This window comes from Thamnophis sirtalis, unplaced genomic scaffold (genome assembly GCF_051295495.1).
Source record: "Thamnophis sirtalis isolate CommonGarterSnake01/CBP01778 unplaced genomic scaffold, rThaSir2_p1.2 scaffold_5, whole genome shotgun sequence".
In the NCBI taxonomy this organism is placed as follows: Eukaryota; Metazoa; Chordata; class Lepidosauria; order Squamata; family Natricidae; genus Thamnophis; species Thamnophis sirtalis.
The window spans coordinates 49,456,218-49,477,167 of NW_028261385.1; the positions used below are offsets into that span (position 1 = coordinate 49,456,218).

The window sequence follows — 20,950 nt, forward strand, 5'->3', positions numbered from 1 at the left end:
CCAGGAATTCTACCTGTATAGTTTAATTAACTACATTCTGGGATACTTTTAAAGGGCTAGAATGGACCTGAGGAAGCTACACTGGTGGAGGGCTTGTTACCTCCCTCCCCCTCCCTTTGGGAGGAAATTATACTGAAGTAATAGACATTTTCTTGTAGAGCTAATGGCTTGGATCCTAATATGTAGTGAAAAGGACGTTCATCTCCTTTTTTAGCTGTTCCCATGCAATAGTCTGCTGCTATTGCTATCCTGTGCACATGGGTTCCACCACAAAAGCGCGTAGGACAAAATCGCGCTCGACAAAAGCGCGCTGTGACGTCATCACAGCGCGACGAAAAAGTTCGAAAAATGTAAAAATAAAGTGAAAACCTTACCCTAAGCCCCCCAAACCTAACCCTAAACCTAACTCTTAACCTAACCCTAAACCTAACCGTTAAAGTAACAAAAAACCTAACGCTAACCCTTAACCTAACCCTAACGCTAACGCTCTAAAGCTAACCCTAACCCTTACCTTTATGTGAATCGGCTTGCTTTAATTTAATTTTTATTAATTTTTATTTGAATTTTTCGATCTTTTTCGTCGCGCTGTGATGACGTCAAAGGCGCGATTTTGTCGATCGCGCTTTTGCCGTCCCCGCTTTTGACGGGTCATGGTGCACATGGAGGTGTATATTTATATATTCATAAACCAAAGAGATGGATCTTTGAAATGCAGTGCAGTGCAAACCATAGCTAATTTGTACTCTGCTAATTTTGCACTTTGGGAAATAGAAATATTAAAGGAAACTAATTCAGCTTCACTTTCTACATTAACAAGCAATAGGAAGAATTTACTCAGACAAATATTAATATTCAAACAGAGAAACAATTTATTTTATTTTTTACACACAACCAGAAAGCATGGAGAAAGTAGTTCAATTTTACAGAGAGAAAATTAGTTTAGTTTACATGCTCACATCATAGCACAAGGTTGTGCATTTTTTTTAAAGCTAGGGAAGCAATTCCAAGAGGCTTATATCCTTCTAAGAGCTTAAAGGGGTTGTAGCTAATGATTGATGTAACTAGAATGGAGGTGTGTACTAAGATTTAAAGAGTGAAACTGGTAGCATCTTGCGCTCAGTTGTTCTTTATCTTAATTTGAGGAAAGCTATCATTTAAAAGGTCTCTATTGGGTCTTTAGCCTACACAAAATCTGAGGCACCTGGTCAAACAATGAAACCCATGTGGCATCCTGGTTAAGTTGGTCTAATCAAGTCCAATCTTAGCTATGAAGGACCAATAGGTGACCTTGGGCCCACCATTCTTCCTTAGCCTAAGGTTGCATAGTGCTTTTACATGTCATTTTTAGCTTAACGGAAAGGTGGGCTATACCTCTGGTTAACAATAGAAATACATCCAAAATATAATCATTGTGGGTATCCTCCTTAACATTTCTAATCCTAAGTAGAGAAAAGGCTAAAAGAAAACTATCACGTTCAAATGTGGATGAAATGACACTCTAGTGAAATATTAAAGCTGTTTTACAGGCCAAGAGAAAATTGATTTCTAATGAAAGGGGAGCCAATGTGGTCAAAGTTTTGGAGACAACAGAGGAAAGGCAGTTTATCTGCTGCCAAATCAGCATGTCAAAGGATTTTGGTACAGAAAAATGCTGCTTGCAGTATTTGGGACAATGTTTATGAAAGGCAACATGTTATAGACATCATCCAAAAGACTATTATCCAGAAATAAAGTTTTCTAGGAAATAAAACTGATTGTGGCATAGGGCAATAGAAGAAAAGGCTAATCTAATACTAGAGGCAAACAAGCCCAAATAATTTAGATTTAGAAATAGTGAATAGTTCCCATTGGTCTGAATCAGCTCTTGGATTGGTAGACTCATTATTTGACTGCTAAAAGCTATTTCCCTGAGCATTCAACATCTAGTAGATGCATTACTTTCCCAACAGAGCCTTCAGCACCCCAATTCAAATTGCCAAAGTCTTGATTGTAAAGAACCTTTCTTCTATCAATGGAGAGAATTACAAACTTTTCTTCTCTATGTAGCTTCTGATTATATATGGTTAGGATTGGCTGACAGTTGCAGACATTTGTTGAGATGAAATCTCCAGATAGACAAGAGGAAACCAAAATTTATGGCTACTAACCCTGTTTTTTTGCTTTCTAATACTATTGACTTTATTTACTTCACTTACATTGCATATATACATTTTCTCTCTCTGTTTGCATGGCCAGACAGGAATATAAAATTTGTTCCAGTATGTTCATGGCAGTCATTATCTTAGATTCTGTTTCTATAGATACAGTACTGGGTGAATGACTGTTCATTTGCAAAAATGCAGGGTGGAAAATTAACATAAATGACATAGTAACTAGTGTGTTTACTGAATTTTCCATGAGATTTATGGACTAATAGCTCATCACAAGGATCTGCTAGGTTCAAGCTTTGTATTTATCTCCTATGAAGTTTAAAGAAAAGCTGTTTTTTGCTGCTCTTTCGAGTTCAACTTACAGACTTTACATCCTCAAATTGAAAGAAACATTACAACATGGAATCTGCTGTATACTTGCTCCTCAGGTTATAAAGTTACGACTTAATTAACCATTGCCATAATACTGTTTAAAGGTACTTCTTTCAACAATGGAATTTATAAGATGTTAAAGCAATAAAGCAGGTAAGCCTGCTTAGTAATAGCAATAGCACTTAAGACTTATGTGGGGTAGACAGAACAAAATGTAGTTCTGTCAGCTTTATTTCTGCAATACAGAAGATATGTGAGCTGGATCATCATGTATTTTGATCATGTCCCTAGATTTTATACTTGTACAAAAAAATCACACAGCTGCAATACAGTTTAATTGCAGAATGCCTGTGTATTTGGGAAGTTTATGAACTTTAGTTTTCAAGAAGCATCTTTAATATTGCTGAGAATAGAAAATGCCCAATTTTTTCATCGTATATTTATATCACCAGGAAGCCAAGGGAACCTAGTCTTAATGTCTTAATTCATCTTAATGTCCACATTTGCTTTTCCGCACCAAATAGTCTATGAGTGTTTACCTGGTCTTTTTAGAAAAGATGAAAGAAAACATCTATCTTGTAACTAGGCAACTGAGAACATAATTTCCTTTTTGTTTAGTCCTGAAAAAATGGGTAAGGTTGTGTCTTCAGCAATGCAAGAGTTTGCAGGAGTGGGAGTGCAATAATGCTCTGGAAGTCTTAATAATAATTAGCCTATTCCATTTTGAAACAAGAGCCCAACTGTTTTTCTCTTCTACCCTAGAAATTGTTAGCTGATGGCCTTGTGGTTAAAACATTGGATTACTCCTTTACTGATTCCCACCCCCACAATCCTTCACTGTTCTTGTTTTATTGCAAAAGTATTTTTCCTGGAAAAAATAAAGCAAAATAGATTCTAACTACAGTTAAGAAGAAAAAAAATGTAATCATTAAATAGATTCTTTTTCAATAAAGACTCAATCCAGCTAGTATTAAATTATTTGAAAAAGACCTGGATATGACCTCTGAAAGCATATCTTATGGCACTGTACAATAAAATAACCTATGCTATATGTCTAATTATAAGAAACTAATTGCTAACACTTAAAAACTTTGATTTATCTCTTTGTAATATATAGTAGTGAATACAGTTAATAAGTTAATTCAGTATTTTACTGAAATGTACTGCAGTTTCACTCAAAACAATACTATAAGGAGGCAGAAACTAAATACATTAAGAAAATGCATTGCGAGGCTATTTTGGTGTTCTAATAACGGGTCATCTGATTTCCATTGTATATCCGTATTATATGAATATTACAGCTTTGTACTTATGAAAATGTGCCTATCCCAATTTCAATTCCTGTCGCTCCAGTGGAAGGCTGTTGCTGGTTCTTCTAATATCAAGTAATTTAGCTCTATAAGCCTTCTATAATTCCATTGCTTTTTCCTCAATTCTTATAATGGGAATGTGAAAGTGCAGATTTTGAACTGTGTAAAATAATCCAAATTGAACCTATTTTGTACTAGTCACAGAACACAGAGGTCATGATGAAATCACAGGCTAATTCTTTGATTATATGCTGTTTATTTTCAGTGAAACCAAAGTATGTTACTGATGTTATCACAGAACATCTTCACATTTGATGCAAATATGAAAGAGTTATATACAAAGTAATTAAGTGGCACTATTTTAAAAGAAAAAACCCAGCCTCCAAAATTATATTATGTAAAACATATCATATGCATAACGTGTGTAAGCTCCAACTGCACTGCAGCTGCATTACTTTGAATATAAGTGCCACATTAATGATCATTTTTCAAGACAAACTGAATAATTACCATTAGACTTTAGTAAAGAGCAATGTTTATCGCAGAAAACTAGTGCAACCTTTTTGTTTTTCAGTCTGTTATTCTTTTTATAATTCTAAACCATTTTGTAAGCTCGCATATTCTTGCAAAATGTGTGTGTTGGAATTTCTACATGTTTTTGTGTATGCGTGTACAGTATGCCACATACACAGGCGCACATACAGAACCAATTTCATGTTATCATTAAATAAAAGAACTTTACAGTACAATGTGATGGGCTAATTCTTGTTCAGGTATTCCTTTATTGTGTTCCCGAGGCACTCTGCACTGAAGGAGTAGAATCCTGCTCGGGCAAGAAGGTGAATATGGGAGCGGCTGACTCTGAGAGCCCAGGAGGAAGCACATGGCGGCACACAGGACATGTTCCAGACTAGGTAAGAGAAAACACCACCGTTTAGTACAATTCAGATCAAGAATTCAAGAGTAGCCAAATGTAGTCTCAAATACCGTGTTTCCTCGAAAATAAGACAAGGGTTTTATTTTCTTTTGACCCCTGAAATAACGACTTGGCCTTATTTTGGGGGAGGTCTTGTTATTTCTGAGGTGCAGGAGGCGGTGACCATGGTCACCTAATGGCTGCTGCTGTGCTGCGATATTTTCAGGGAGGGCTTATTTTCAGGGAAGGACTTATTTTAGTGTGTGCGCTCAAAAGTCCAATTGGGCTTATTATTCGGGAAGGTGTTATTTTCGGGGAAACGGTATATTTAGGGAAGTACTGCAAATTAAAGAAAGCAAAAAAGCTAAAAAGATCTAGATTCACATATTCATGTTGCCTTCTTTAAAAGGCTCATATCGGCTTTATAGTGGTTTCTATAGTATAAATCAGTATTATTTTTGATAAAGGTATGAATTTTAATTACACACAAGAGGATATGTTCACGTGGGACTGTTGTTCAATAACAAAGCCATGATTGACTCTTCGCAACCCCATGGACAAGGGAGCATTCATGTCTTCTGGAGTTTGCACAAATTCATGTTCATTGCATCAGTGACACTAACCATCTCATCTTCTGCCATTCCATTCTCCTTTTGCTTTCAATATTACAAGATATTGTTAGGTATTTTGATAAGGTGCTTAGTATTAGATACTACATAAGATTTGTGTGTTTAAAACACACCATATATTATCCTAGGAAGTAGGCAAATACATTTCAATTAAATTGAGATATTGTCTGATCAAATGGCAATCTCTATGTGACACCTAATCATTCCCCCAAGCTCTTTACACACACATATACACATCAAAAGTGCTGAGATCTGGAAGGGACTGTAAATTCTCTACATTGGGTAACTATCAATTTGAAACTGTTTACTAGGTAGCCTGAGTGTACTTAACAGTATTCACCTCACGTATTAGGGCATATGAAGATGTATTGAATTGCCTGGTACTTAGTGGAAATTATATTTTCAGTCTCTTTCATAGTGATCCATAGTATAGAATCTTAAACCTTTGAGAAATAATTTAACTCTTCAAGGATAGTGCATAGATCATATAAATCATTTTTGCAAAGCACCTTTTCAAATGCTTTACCCAAGCCTAGAAAACATTAAATTTATTTTTATTTTCTTTAAATTTTATTTATTTGTATCTTGCGTTATTACTTTTACAAATAACTCTTGGCAACAAACATTTCTAACACACCTTTCTGCTTCTTTTTTACCCTCAACAGCAACCTTGTGAGGTACCATACCAATATAGCCAATCACCGTTATGCACATCAATATACAGCGCTACTATTGATGTGTTTCCAACCAAGACTGAACTAAACTAAGTCACTGATCTTAAACAGCAAAATCAATGGGCATTTTTAGTGCCTTGTATACAAATCTAAGAGAGATAATCTGGGTTCAGCTCAACCCTGACAAGACTCAATGGCTGTGGGTTTTGTCCCCTCTCCCCTCATCTAGTGATTTGCCATCTTTAACTATGCCTGGGATTACAATTACATTCCACAAGCAGTCAGAGATGGCACACAATCTGAAGATTCTTCTAGACTTAATTGTGGCTAGGACAGCCTTTGCTCAAATACATCTCATGTACCAGTTATGCCCTTTTGTAGATCAGGAGACATTGCTCAAGGTCACTCATACCGTAACCAACTGTAGTACTGCAAATGCTGCATGTGGGGATGTCCTTGAAAGCATTTAGAAGATACAGATGCTCCAAAATACATGAGCAATAGTAATCATATTGCAGTACGCCAAGGTAACATCATCCCTTGATGAACTGCACTGGCTTCCAGTAAGCTTCTGAATGTAATTCGAAGTGCTGGTTATCATCTTTAAAGTGCTACATGGCTCAGGGTCAGGTTACTTATGCAATTGCCTACCCCTAATAGATGTGGTAAGCATGCAAAAAATTCCCTTATGAAACTGTCAATTGTGGAACCTTGGAAGCATGTCTTGTCTGTCACAGTGCCTATCTTATGGAGCAGCCTGCCTTAGAGATATGGATGGCTCAAACCCTGTTGGCCTTCCAGAAAACAGTGAAGATCTGGCTTTTGTCAAGGTACTGGGACCAGGATACAGATGGGATCAGGTTACTATATTTGATTGATGAATGCAAGTTTTATCAGAGTCTCAATATTGCACTTTTTTGTTGTTTGTCTAAAATACTTTTGTTCTACATTGTTGTTATTATTATTATTATTACTATTATTATTATTATACAATTGTATCACAGCGGCCAGTTGTTTCGCCGGATTTGGCATTGGTTACTAGTCGGGCCCCATCCAGGGGCCTAGGACGTCGTAACGTATTTTCATAATATGTGTGCGGATCCAAGCAGTGCGGCTTTTTGCATTTGACTGATGGTGATTTTGTCAATTTTTAACTGTTTTAAATGTAATTCCAGTGCTTTTGGAATAGCACCCAGTGTGCCAATTACCACTGGAATTATCACTGCTGGTTTGTGCTATTTTTTCATGTTCCTTCTCGGCAACCCTGCTATCACCTGGTATTGCGATGTCTATGATTGTGACCTTATTTTTCTCAACCAGTGTGATGTCTGGTGTATTATGCGCCAGTATTTTGTCCGTTTGTATACAGAAATCCCACAAGATCTTGACCATCTGATTTTCGGTGACTTTTTCATGCTGATATTCCCACCAGTTTGTTGCTGTTTTAATATTATAATTTTTGCACAAATTCCAATGGATCATTATTATTATTATTCTTATTATTCTTATATTTTTATTATTGTTGGCAGCCAAGAGTTGTGATACGTGGGTGGCCACAGAAGATAGATAAAGACAGACACACAGAGAGAAGATAGACAGATGATAGAGATAGACAATTTTTTTTATAAAAATCTCCTAGTTTAAAAGCAGCATTAAAGTATAACATAATTACACACCTTTTGTAACCAAAGTGTTATGCATGTCACGTGAAAGAAGTGGCGACATGGAAGCTCTGTTACAATTTCTTCTTTGATGTACTCACTACAGCAAATAGCACAACACTGCTCTTGCCCTACAGCTTAGGAAAACAATGTGCATATTAGTATACAAATGTAAAAGTAGGTTATTAAAATTATGGTGAAATAGTTATTAATAAATTAAAATAGTTTTGAAAATATTCACATTCAACCAAATTAAATTACAAAAGATAATAACATATCATACTACTAGATCATATAAAGTTACTTGACCAAAACAATGAGTATGTAATTTATATCTTACCGTTGTGATCTTCTGTAATAATAATTTGTGGCAGACAATCTATGCTCTCTTTACTAGCTGGTGGATGAGCCTGCTCAACATCAATTGCAAGAGACTCTAGATGTGCCAGCGCAGTCTAGAAAAATACATGAAAAAAAACAAGCACATAATATATATACATGTAAGTATGTGTCTGTGCAATCACTGTGTAGGATCCCATAACTATAAACTAGATATAAATTAATTGCTTCTATTTTGCAGAAATGAAGGCCATATTAATATACATGACATTAACAAAGTTCTATAGTAAAATTAATTAAATTATGAGAAATTATAATATAAACTTTGTTAATTAACTCAAGTGTATTTTATTAAGGTATGTAACTGTCTATTCCAATTTCAATTGCTTTAATAACTGTGACATTGTCATGAATTATGACATTTTTTTTCAACTACTTGTAGTTATAACTTGAAATTGGACCATAAAAATAGTGGCTTCAATAATCTAAGACTAAGGAGGTATATATAAATAATGTCATCTTTTTAAATGCCACACACAGAGACGTTTCTCTTTCAGTTTTCCACATTTTTAAGCAACAACCATCTCTCCTAATGCATGCTTTATTGCTCATTAAGTCAAATCTTTATTTCAGTCATTGTTCAATGTAAGTTTTGTCAGGACAAAAGCACAGTCCACCATGCATGCTTGTATGAAGTAGTTAAGCAGCCATTACTATCCAGTTCATAACTTTCCAAAAAAATCTTTATTAGAATGTTTATGGAGAGACTCGTCACCACCAAGCTGATAGCCAAGACAAATCTATGTAGAATAATTGCCTATGAGATAAAGAACAGTTTCATATATTTGGGATAGAAAACACCCCTTTTCTCAGATTGCAAACATAATTTCCATACTAGTTAGGACTGTAGAATTCCAGTCCAAAATATTTGGAAGACAGCAAGTTGGACAAGGCTTGTTTTTCCTCTTGTTTCCACTTGTTATAATTTCAATCAAATTTTCATTTATCATGCCACAAGTTTATACAGTATGAAAATATTGCCAAGCTTGGTGACCAAATGTCGAATTTCATATTCAGTAATGGATCAGAGAGTACTAGGGAATGGCTAATACAGTTAGTGTATGTCTCTGAGAAGATACTGGGAAGATATTCTATCCATTAATTACAAAGCACTTTGCAGTTCTTAAGAATATACATCAGGGCTCTCCAAACTTGGCAAGTTTAAGACTTGTGGACTTCAACTCCCAGAGTTCCTCCAGTCACTATATCAAGCCTAATGCAAAGGTTTTTGCTCTTAGAAGGATTGTAACTAATTCTGGCAATGTAATTAATTATCTGTACTTCCATAAGTTCCATTTAGTCATTTATGTCCTTTCACAAAATTGACATTTTTACATCACTTGTGGCAATGGCATAAATATGTCCCTTACATAATAGTCTTCATAATGTCATTGACATAAATTTGAATTTAATGGACTTTTGGATTTAACAGATATCCTTTCCCCCAGTCTGTTAATTCAAGATTTTACTGTATTTCATACAAGTTGTTCATACATCTGGCAGAATCTCACTTTGCTGGGTCAACAACAATAAAATACATAATTATTGTAATTATCTATGCATTTAATGAAACATTTTGCCTATCTAATGAAAGTCCATTCATAGGGACATATTCAAAGTTCAGATAACTATTAATCAAGTAAGAAAGTTACTAGTTGAATTCATTTAGCTTAAGGGAATACATAATGAAATACTTTATGCTCTTCAATTCATATTAGTTGGTTAACATTACACAGAAAAATCTCAACTCATAACCTCCACTATTGGCAGCTTATAAACATGATTGTTTACAATGAAAGCAACACATTCAAAACTATCATAGCATAGTACATAAGGTGGCTAGGATAACAGCTTTTGTTTAAAAAAGCAAGGAAATAAAAATAACATTTACCATGATGTCTTAATACGCATATATAATTTGCCTCTTGGCCCATGCACACAACAAATGAACAAATAATTAAATAAAGAGCAAGAACTAGTATTCCCAAAGGTCTGACTATGCATTGCAAAACTAGGAAACCGTCATACAACTAATCTAATAAAGTAAGTTTGAATATTGTTCAGAGTGACAAAGTATATACTTTGAAAATGTAATCTTCTAATCACTTTTGAATTACATTTTCTTCAACTTTATGACAAGTATAGTAAATTAAAACCAAGTTATACTGTAACATTTATATTCAATTGTAATTAGCATATGGCAAACTGTATGATAAAAAAACTACAACTCAATCCAAAAGTGTTAGATGGTAACACTGTTACTTCATTGCTAAGATTATTAATTAAACAAATCTTTGATGTTATGCTTTCATACGTTGCACAGTAAGAATTTAAACAGTGCCATATACCACTTTTATATAGTTGGGCCAATGTTTCTGTTTCCAATTAGACATGCCTTGTTTTCATTTGCCTGATTCTTCTGCCTTCTGTACAAAATGAAAAGAAACTGATGAATATTTAAATGCCCTTGTGTATGTAACATTGATGTAAACACAATCATGGGAAAGTGAATACATGAAAATAATTGAGAAATTATAGGAAATATACAGATTTTCTTTCTCCTCTGAAAGACTTGGAAACTTGCCAATATTCTGTTCAGAAGGGAATAAAGTAACCATTTCCTTGACATTTCAAACTACATTATTGGTAATCAGGCCACTTAAGCCTTAAAAGAATTAACTTTATGGATACACAAACACCTGACTGTCAATTTGTACATGAACTAACAAACCCTCTGAAAGAACAGATAAAAGAAACTATGGATAATGAGAACTACCTGTGCAATTTTTGAAGTGAACTCATTAGGATGCTTCTCTTAAAAAAAAAAAGTAGCATATTTTTTTGAGTATAAGATGCACCTTTTTCCCCCCAAAAAGAGGGTGAAAATTTGGGTGTGTCTTATACACCGAATGTAGCCTCACCCACCCCTTACCAGGCAAAAAACGCTAGGCATGGAGGCAATGATGGTCTGTGACAATCCCTGCAGCCTGGAACAGCTGATTGGGAGTATTCCAGCAGTCAGATCCACCCGGCAATCAGCTGTGCTAAATCAGGCTGCAATAAGTGCTGAAGCTGATCTAGTTGGTCAGTTTACGGCAGCAATTACATTCAGAAATCACACACTAGTAATTTATTCAGCAGGATTCAAAATAAAATAATATAGGTTTTCCAAGGTAGCAGTAAATACAAGCAAAACACAAGCAGTTTCACTTTCAGTTCTCAACTAAGCCAGGCTCCTTTGGGTCTCCTTGTTGCTCACACAGCAAATACTGTTTCAGAGTCCAAATAGACCTCATTGGCTGACCTTGTTACCATGTGGTCCAAGTCAGGAAGCTAGCCAGCTGAATACCATGGAGGCTGGTAGGCAGAGGCAGAATTTTTTTCTTCTTCTTATTTTCCTCCCCCAAAACTAAGGTGCGTCTTATACTCCGGAGCGTCTTATACTCTGAAAAATACAGTACCTTTAAGTATGATTCACTAAGAGCTATCTAATAATTATTTTCTACTTTTAAAAAATTACACTTACTAATGTATTCTTCTAATAAAAAATGTTTTGGTTACATATGAACTTTCCAACCAATAGTCAAGACAAGCTATCTATTTCCTACTGGCAAAAAGTTAATTTACTAGATGTGGTTTCAAAGGCTTTATTCAAAAAATATCTGAGGACACTTTGGGAGATCAGTGATTTTATTATTGAAAGCAATATTGACTGGAAAGATGTATTGGAGCAAGCAGTAGTGAGACGCGAGCAATGGCAGAGTTCTATACTGGGCTTACTTTGTAGAATGTTGTATGCAGTAATGCTAGACTGTTCAAGATTGTATTGAAATGTATACATACTATAATTTATACTTCAAATTATATTATTATTGTTATCATTATCATCATAATCTCAGGCAAAAAAGAGAAATGAATATGAGTATCTCTTTTTATGCTTCATGGCTTGATGGCTATCAAAAGAAAGACATGTTTTTGAAATTCAAGATGAATTTTTGTTCTTCCTTGAGTGACATCTTCTATCAACAATGCTAATTTAAACTTAGAGATAGGTTGCATGAAATGGATTGGCTAACAATAGTGATTTATTTGTTGACATATTTTGACATCTAAGTAAGTTAAATTTCAATTTACAAGGTCTAATGTTTAAAAAAGCAGAAGCAATAATTAATAACTCTTATGGACACAGCAAGTTACCTACAGAAATGTTTTAAAAGCTTTTTGTTCTTTAATCATATGGTGAAAATAATGTTATCTCTGGTATGTTTTATGCAGATCTTTTTTGGCTAAAAATGAGTATTTTCCTCCAAGACAAAAATATTAAGAACTAATTTATACTCAGTAAACATAAAACAAAAAAAGATTTTGTTGAGTTTCATCCTATTCATTAAGAAATTTTTTAAAAGATATTTGTAGTCCTTGATAAATGATCATTTGTTCAGTGACTGTTCAGCAGTACAAGAGCCTGAACAAAGGTGACTTAGGGTGGCTATAGTTGGGTGATCACAGCATTCTCGTCAAGTGATCACATGCTGGGTAATTAGCAACAGGCTCACAATTATGACACTGCAGTGTCCTGCAGTCATTGGATCCCGCTTTTTGCAATCTTCACTGTTTGTATCTGACAAGCAAAGCCTATGGGGAAGGAGGCAGGACATTGCAAATGCCAATGGTCCTGAAATGCTGGGCTAATGCAGGATTCATAGTCCTGCATAGTCACAGCAGCAACTGCAACTGCCATAACTGCTGTTGTAAAGTGCCATGGTCATGTGATGTGCTTTATGCATCACTTAGCAACAGAGTTGCCAGTTCCCATTACCATTGCTAAGTGAGGAGTTTGACTTAATATGTTGATACCTGCAGCCTTTAAATAAGAAATATAGTAGTGTTACTGCTGAAAGTGAAGACATCCCCCTGCTGTGATGTCAAGGAGGTCAGATAACTTTCTAATTGTGCTCAAAGTGAGGAGCGTTTTTTTATCATTTGTATACCACTGAAAAAACAAGCTAAAATATATGCATAATGGGAAAATTAAAAATCAGCTGTTAAAGTTCTCATCCAAATATGATAGATAGAGCCCTAGTAGCTCAGTGGTTAAACTGCAATATTGCAGGCAAACTCTGCCCACAGTCTGGAGTTGAGTCCTGACAGGGTTCAAGATTGACTCAGCCTTCCGCTTGGTTAGTAAAATGAGGACCTGGATTATTTGGGGCAATATGCAAATAATGCTTACATTATAAACTGTCCACAGAGTGCTATATTGGGGCAGTATATAAACCTAAATGCTATTGTTAGTCATAATTCAGATAAAGAAAATGTTTCCATTAAAAACACACCTTGGTATCTTAACATTCTACTTAAAAGTACCTTAAGAGTTATCATCATAGCATTATAACGTAAGGCTAAAAATTTACTTAATGTCATTTTTATGCTAATCACCTCTCTTAAATAATATAGATCTATGTAGCAGTAATACAGAAAGTAGTAAAGCATACAAAAATCCAATTTGTGAAATGATATGAAATAATCTCTCTAAATTTTCTTCTTGTTCCGTGGCCTTAAAATGCACAGCAATTTCATATTTTAGTGATAAATTGGATTAAAATAAAATAAGTGGAAAATCATTGTGGGTAACAGTTATTATGGGCGGAAGGCAAAGCACCAGGACTTCACTCCTAATGCATCGATATTGATGTAGCTAACTTATCATTAACGGCAGAAGCCAAAATGATGTAGTTGTTGGGTAGTTGTTGTTTTGGCTAATTTCTATATTAATTCTACATTAATGAAATCAAGCTGTCAAAATCACTCTAGTCAGTCCTCCTTCTCTGTTTGTAAAATTCAGGTATACTTATCCTAGATGCTATTATCATTACAATGTGCAGAATTTTAAAGCCTTCAGTATGAATACACAGTTACTGTTTCTAAAGCAATTTTATTAAATATAGTTCTTATGGAAAGGATGTATTTTCAGTTGAGGTTCTAAACCTTTCCTTAAACATATAGAAATCAGTTGCTTCTGTTCAGTGGTGGGATTCAATTTTTTTTACTATCGTTTCTGTAGCTTGGGTGAGTGTGGCATGGCTTGGTGGGCATGGCAGGGGAAGGATACTGTAAAATCTCCATTCCCTCTCAACTCCAGGGGAAGATTAGTACAAAATCCCCATTTCCTCCTGATCAGCTGGGACTCGGGAGGCGGATAATAGATGGGAGCAGGGCCAGTCAGAGGTAGTATTTACCGGTTCTACTCAAAATTTCTGCTACCAGTTCTCCAGAACTGGTTAGAACCTGCTGAATATCACCTCTGCTTCTGGTGGATAGTCTGAAGTAAAATCAAAACAATATCTCTATGGACTTTTGTTGAAGGTACATCTAATATAATTTCCAACATATATATGAGCAAGAATCAATATCAATAACATGTACTAATTACTTCATGCTATTAACATTTCAAACTATGTCATTTTAAAGAAATCAGAATGTTTGGAATTCCAAAACCTCCATGCAAAAATTTCCTGCAGTGCAATGCATTTTAAGAGATCACTGCTACACACTCACACATAAGTGACTTACTCAACCACAAAAATAAATACAAATAAAATGCTGCCTACCTCTCAATTTAAGTATATTATCTACATTTGGAATGTAGGCAATCAGAAATTGCAAGTACCTGTAGACGCTGATAAGTCATTTCCATGAACATGCTTGTTACCTGAATTTGAAAAGATTCAGGTTAGTGAAGGGAGGAGCACAACTTTCTTAAAAATTGTACCCCACACCTAACTATAGAATTTTACTTATGAAAATTAGAAAATACTTTTTCTTTGGGATTATCACAACTGAAGGGACCTACCCCCCGCCCCCAACTAAATGAAAACTTACAGATAAATGAACAATGGTTTTGTTTCTGCTGGTAAACTATTTTAGGTTGTTTGCTTCAAATTAGGTTTAGCCTAAAGTGTTTTTATTGTTACTACCAGAGTACAGATATATTAAAACTATCAAAGCTAATAATGTTCATATACAAGATTCTTCCAACATTTTCCAATCAATGAAACCTGGAGAGATTATTCAAAGCAAGTCTAATATGACTTAATACAGAGAAAATCTCAAATTACAGAAGATGTAGTTGAGTCTTTTTTTCATCTACCCTTCTATTCTGTTTTCCTAAGATTTCCCACCATTTGTCAAAATGTACATAATTATTTGAAACTTCAAAAATCCATCCAACTCAAGATGTCAAGTACACTTTACTAAACTGGACATGATGCCAAGACAGTTATTTAAATTTACAAGGGCAGTATAAAAGACAAAATGCATTAGCTATGGGAATTTTCCTCATCATGAATTGCTGCCTTGGCTTCTTGGTGTTTTTTCTCAACAAACAACAATTTCTATGTATTTCAATTAGTGTTTATGATATACAACAGGGTGTCATATGATGTATTGCAATGTTTTATGCCTTTATCGAGCCAGGTTAGATGTGGCCTACACATGACTCATCCGGCCCGCGGGTCAACAGGTTGACATCCCTGATATCCACATCTTATACCTTACTCTCACTCAGCCACAAGAAAAGAAGAACAATCTTATTGTAAAGTCAACTGATTCACTTAACATATCACAAGCAACTAATGAAATATTGAAAGTTAGTTATGAAAGATTATGTTATTTCATAATTTTACTGCATAGCAAACAAGCATAATTATTTTATCTATTTTTCATAGATTTATAGCAGCATAACATTTTATAATGGTGTATAACAGTTTATTTGGCTATAATTTATTTTTATTTTTAAGCTATAATTATAAATACTTTATTGAAAATCTCTTAATACGGATTAATGCTGCTTAAAGCAGTATCTTGAGAAATAATTATAATATGCTTTAAATGAGAAAATATTTCATTAGCAGTTTTACATTACACTGATGTTTGGAAATATGTATTCGCAGTAGTTGTCTGGAAGTTGAGTCATGGCAACTAAAAAGCTACTCAAATAAGCAGTGAAAAATGTTTCAAACCACCAAAAAAAAAGTTCAGTTGCCATGACTTCCAGGTTACACTAGTGTTGTCTTTTGCTACTGAAATTAAGCCACATCTCAAGCATACACAGTATTTTCAAAGAATGCACACTTTTTAAATGTACAGACTCCTGCATTGCTTGGTTCAAAAGTTGTACAGTATTGCTTTTCACAAAGCTCAGGAAACTCAAAATCTCCTAAAAGGAATTATTACTGTTAGCAATTAACAATGGTTTCTCTATATAAAAGATCTGTAGTGTGGTAAGGAATAGGAATCCATTTTAATGTAAGAAATAGAAGGAATTTTTGGCAACAGATTAAAGAGAATGGCTTGTTTTAAATTCAACTGAAATAGATAATCCATTTACTAACAAAATGACCTACTTTAAAACAACTGAAGTCCTATACTGGGATAATGCTAAGATCGTTTTAAAATGTTTTTATTGCCTAGCTGAAAATATTAAGTATTATACTCTGGAATACAGTATTTAATTTTATTTAACTGTACTTGGAAAAAAGGGATTGCAATTATTAAACTGTAAAATCTATTAAAATAGCAAAAGTATGTATCTGTATTTACTTATGGATTTAAAATATTGTGTTTCCTATATATTTCAAGTTAAGTTTTTACTTTGGAGAGAAAAAGATGCCCATTTTTAAATCACTGTATTTTTAAAAGCCAAGAGGCAAATTAGCAGGATTCACTGACCTAGGAGTATTGCTAAGCCGCGTAAGCGCCTGTTCTCCACTGCACGGTTCCCACGGCTTGGCACTTTCAAAATGCGAGTGTATGGTACTCAGCATGGCTGGAGACTGGGGGGTTGTGCGAGTGGCTGTTCCGCTCTCAGTCACGTGCCTCCCAGCTCTCCCTGCAGAGCCAGGGCACTTCTGCTGCTGCCGCCGCCACAATCCCAGCATGATTTGATTTGATTTGATTTGTTTATTTATAGGCCGCCCTTTTCCCTGAGGGGACTCAGGGCGGCTTACAATCAAAAAAAGGAAGGGGAGTGTGGGACAATACGAAAAAAAGAAATGTGCACAAAATAAATTAGACAATAAAACTCAACATTCACTCAGCATTCGGGAGGGGCGAAATAAAATTATCCCCAGGCCTGACGGGTTAGCCAGTTCTTGAGGGCTGTGCGGAAGGCCTGGACGGTGGTGAGGGTACGAATCTCCACGGGGAGATTGTTCCATAGTGTCGGAGCCGCAACAGAGAAGGCTCTCCTCCGAGTAGTCGCCAGTCGGCACTGACTGGCGGATGGAATACGGAGGAGGCCAACTCTATGCGATCTGATGGGACGCAGGGAGGTAATTGGCAGAAGGCGGTCTCTCAAATAGCCAGATCCACTACCATGGAGCGCTTTATAGGTGGTGAGTAGGACCTTGAAGTGCACCCGGAGACCAACAGGTAGCCAGTGCAGCTCACGGAGGATCGGTGTTATGTGGGCGAACCGTGGTGCGCCCACGATCACTCGCGCGGCCGCATTCTGGACTAGCTGTAGTCTTCGGATGCTCTTCAAGGGCAGCCCCATGTAGAGCACATTACAGTATTCCAGCCTAGAGATCACAAGGGCTCGAGTGACTGTTGTGAGGGCCTCCCGATTCAGGTAGGGCCGCAACTGGCGCACCAGGCGAACCTGGGCAAATGCCCCCCTGGTCACAGCTGAGATATGGTGGTCAAAAGTTAGCTGTGAATCCAGGAGGACTCCCAAGTTGCGGGCCCTTTCTGAGGGGTTTAAATTTTGTCCCCCCAGCCTGAGTGATGGTATGGTGGTCAAATTTTTGGGAGGGAAACACAACAGCCACTCGGTCTTGTCTGGGTTGAGTATCAGCTTGTTTGCTCTCATCCAGTCTTTAACGGCTTCCAGTCCCCGGCTCATCACGTCCACCGCTTCATTGAGTTGGCACGGGGCGGACAGATACAACTGTGTATCGTCCGCATATTGGTGATATTTTATCCCGTGCCTTCGGATGATCTCGCCCAGCGGTTTCATGTAAATGTTAAATAGTAGGGGGGATAGGACCGACCCCTGCGGCACCCCATAAGTTAGGGGCCTCAGGGACGATCTCTGCCCCCCCACTAACACCGACTGCGACCTGTCCGAGAGATAGGAGGAGAACCACTGCAAGACAGTGCCGCCCACCCCTATCTCCCACAGTCGTCGCAGAAGGATACCATGGTCGATGGTATCGAAAGCCGCTGAGAGGTCCAGGAGAACTAGGATGGAAGCATGGCCTCCATCCCTAGCTCTCCAGAGATCATCAGTCAATGCGACCAAAGCGGTTTCTGTGCTGTAACCGGGTCTGAAGCCAGACTGGAAGGGGTCAAGATAGTTAGCTTCCTCCAAGGTACGCTGAAGCTGGAGAGCCACCACCTTCTCAACAACCTTCCCTACAAAGGGGAGGTTGGAGACTGGACGATAGTTATTAAGAACAGCTGGATCCAGAGACGGCTTCTTCAGGAGGGGTCTTACCACCGCTGTCTTAAGCGCGGTGGGAAAGTACCCCTCCCGAAGAGATGCGGTAACAACCGCCTGGATCCAGCCTCGTGTCACCTCACTGCTGTTGGCAACCAGCCAGGAGGGACACGGGTCCAGTATGCAGGTGGAGGCACTCACAGCTCGCATAGCCTTGTCCACATCCCCAGAGGCAACTTCCTGAAACTCAACCCAGAGATGGTTTGCCAAGTTTTCTCCTTGTGTCTCGGCTGGATCTACTGGGGTGGAGTCTAGGTCCGCTCGAAACCGGGCAACTTTGTCCGCCAAGAACTGGACATACTCCTCAGCCTTACCCTGTAAGGAGTCCCCCGTCTCCCTCCTATTTAGGAGGGAGCGGGTTATCCTAAACAGGGCGGCTGGGCGGGACTCGGCGGACGCTACCAAGGAGGCAATGTATGTTCTTTTTGTTGTTCTTAAGGTCCGAATATACTCCTTGGTGCATGCTGTCAAAAGTGCCCGTTTCGACTCGGACCTATCGGACCTCCACGAGTGCTCTAGGCTTTTTCGGAGGCTTCCAAACCGAGTCTTCTGATAGTGGCCGCTCTTGGTGTACGCTCTATGGTTGTACGCCCTGCCGACAGCCAGCCCACAGCCAAAGAGCATACACCCAGAGCGGCCACTGCTGGAAGACTCAGTTTGGAAGCTGCCGAAAAAGCCATGCTGGGATGGTGGCAGCGGCAGCGGAGGTGCCCTGGCTCTGCAGAGAGCTGGGCCAGGGCATTGTGAGGCTGGGAGGCGTGGGAGCGGAACAGCTGCTCGTGCAACCCCCTTCTCCAGGTGTGCAGAGCACCATTCACTGGCATTTCAAAAGCACCAAGCCGCAGGAGCCGGGCGGCAGCGAACAGACACTCGCGCGGCTTGGCACTACCCCTAGGTCAGTGAATGGCATTCTGCATGGCTGGAAAGGGGTTTGCTGGGTGGCTGCTGTGCCCAGCTCTTTGGGAGCCCGCTCGCAAGAGAGCAGCCACTCGGCAACCCCCCTCTTCAGCTGGGCACAGCACCGCTCACCAACCTAGCGGTATCCTGAAGGCACCAAGCAACATGATCATCTTTGCCCTCCCCCCCCCCAGTTTCTGCAGCTTGGCACCTTTAGGATACCACTAGGTTGGTGAGCGGTGCTCTGCCTGGTCAGAGGTGGGGGGTTGTCCAGGGGGCTTATTTGTGGGGGAGGGCTTATATTTTTGCCCACCAGAAAAATGTGGCATGGCCTTATTATCAGGACATGTCGTATTTTCAGGGAAACACGGTATCAACATGATTGCAAAGGTAATGAAGAAGCATCTTGATAATAAAATGGCATCTGCTTCTTTGACATTTTAAATACTTTGGAAGCTCTTAATATGAACACTGGAGGCATGCGTGATAGAGTTTTAAGGACATTTAAACTGTCATTAATTAATAGAAAGCAAATATGATGCCAATGCTCTCAATAACTGATGCTTTTATTTATATTCTAATAATTTTTCTGATGATTGATGAATGGATATTTAGATTTTATATATTTAAGCACACATACAATCATTTTCAGAAGATCCAGATGTGACACCTTTCTATTTATATGTATATGCAGATTCTAAAACTGCAGTTGGGAAAGCATTCAAACATCAACATAAATTGACTTAAAATAAAAATATTTATTGTGAAAAATACAAGCAGCATGGGCAAAAGCTAGCAGTTAAATATTCCCATGCCATTCAATACTTGCTGATAGAATACTAGATGCAATTTTGTATTTTACAATGGAAAAAGTGTTTGCATTTGTTAAAATCAGTGAAGCTATTTTTTTAGCCTAAATATATGGGCATTGAAAGTTTTCAGAGTTGCTCACTTCTATTTGTCCACTAAAACTAAACAAAAACTTATGGGAAAAATAACTTTTTATTTGCTAAGTATTCAGTGACAAACTTTGATCTATAATTTAAATTATTTATGATCAATGTTATTTTAAAAATAATATTCAGAAACCATATTATCTATATGCTACTAGAACTCTTATGTCTAATACATTGCAATCTTCAACTGAACAAAATGCTGCATCATAAGGCAAAAACTTTACTAACAAAATTATTTCAAATGGACTAATTTGCAGAATGCTGGGAATTAATACTCCCAAAGGAATTAAATTTGGGAAACTGTTTTGCTGCTATTTAGATGGCCTTCATACTGTCATAATCAGCATTAAGCTCATTGTCAATGTTTCCTGACACCTTTTCACAAGTCAGTGGGGAGCCCACAAGGAGCTGCTATGATTGCCAATGCTCCTTGCCACCTTCCCACTATGAAAGTCTTTACTTGTGGGAAACTTGCAGAGAGAAAC

At 37.4% G+C, this 20,950-nt stretch overlaps 1 protein-coding gene across 9 annotated transcripts in view; it reads right to left on the reverse strand.

The window, feature by feature from the left end:
• Positions 1-845: 845 nt before the first annotated feature.
• The window catches only part of PJA2 (praja ring finger ubiquitin ligase 2), a 52,303-nt gene continuing 32,198 nt past the window's right edge, over positions 846-20,950 (reverse strand). For 5 of the 9 annotated variants that reach the window (XM_087715792.1, XM_087715791.1, XM_014067571.2 and 2 more), the window contains 4 exons: positions 14,782-14,823; positions 8,053-8,167; positions 7,728-7,849; positions 846-4,742 (listed from right to left, as the gene is read on the reverse strand). In XM_087715792.1, the coding sequence (XP_087571918.1) occupies positions 4,614-4,742; positions 7,728-7,849; positions 8,053-8,167; positions 14,782-14,823 (408 nt within the window). In that variant the 3' untranslated portion in view covers positions 846-4,613. The remainder of the gene's footprint in view (positions 4,743-7,727; positions 7,850-8,052; positions 8,168-14,781; positions 14,824-20,950) is intronic. The other 4 variants (XM_014067574.2, XM_087715790.1, XM_014067572.2 and 1 more) reach the window with 3 other exon arrangements.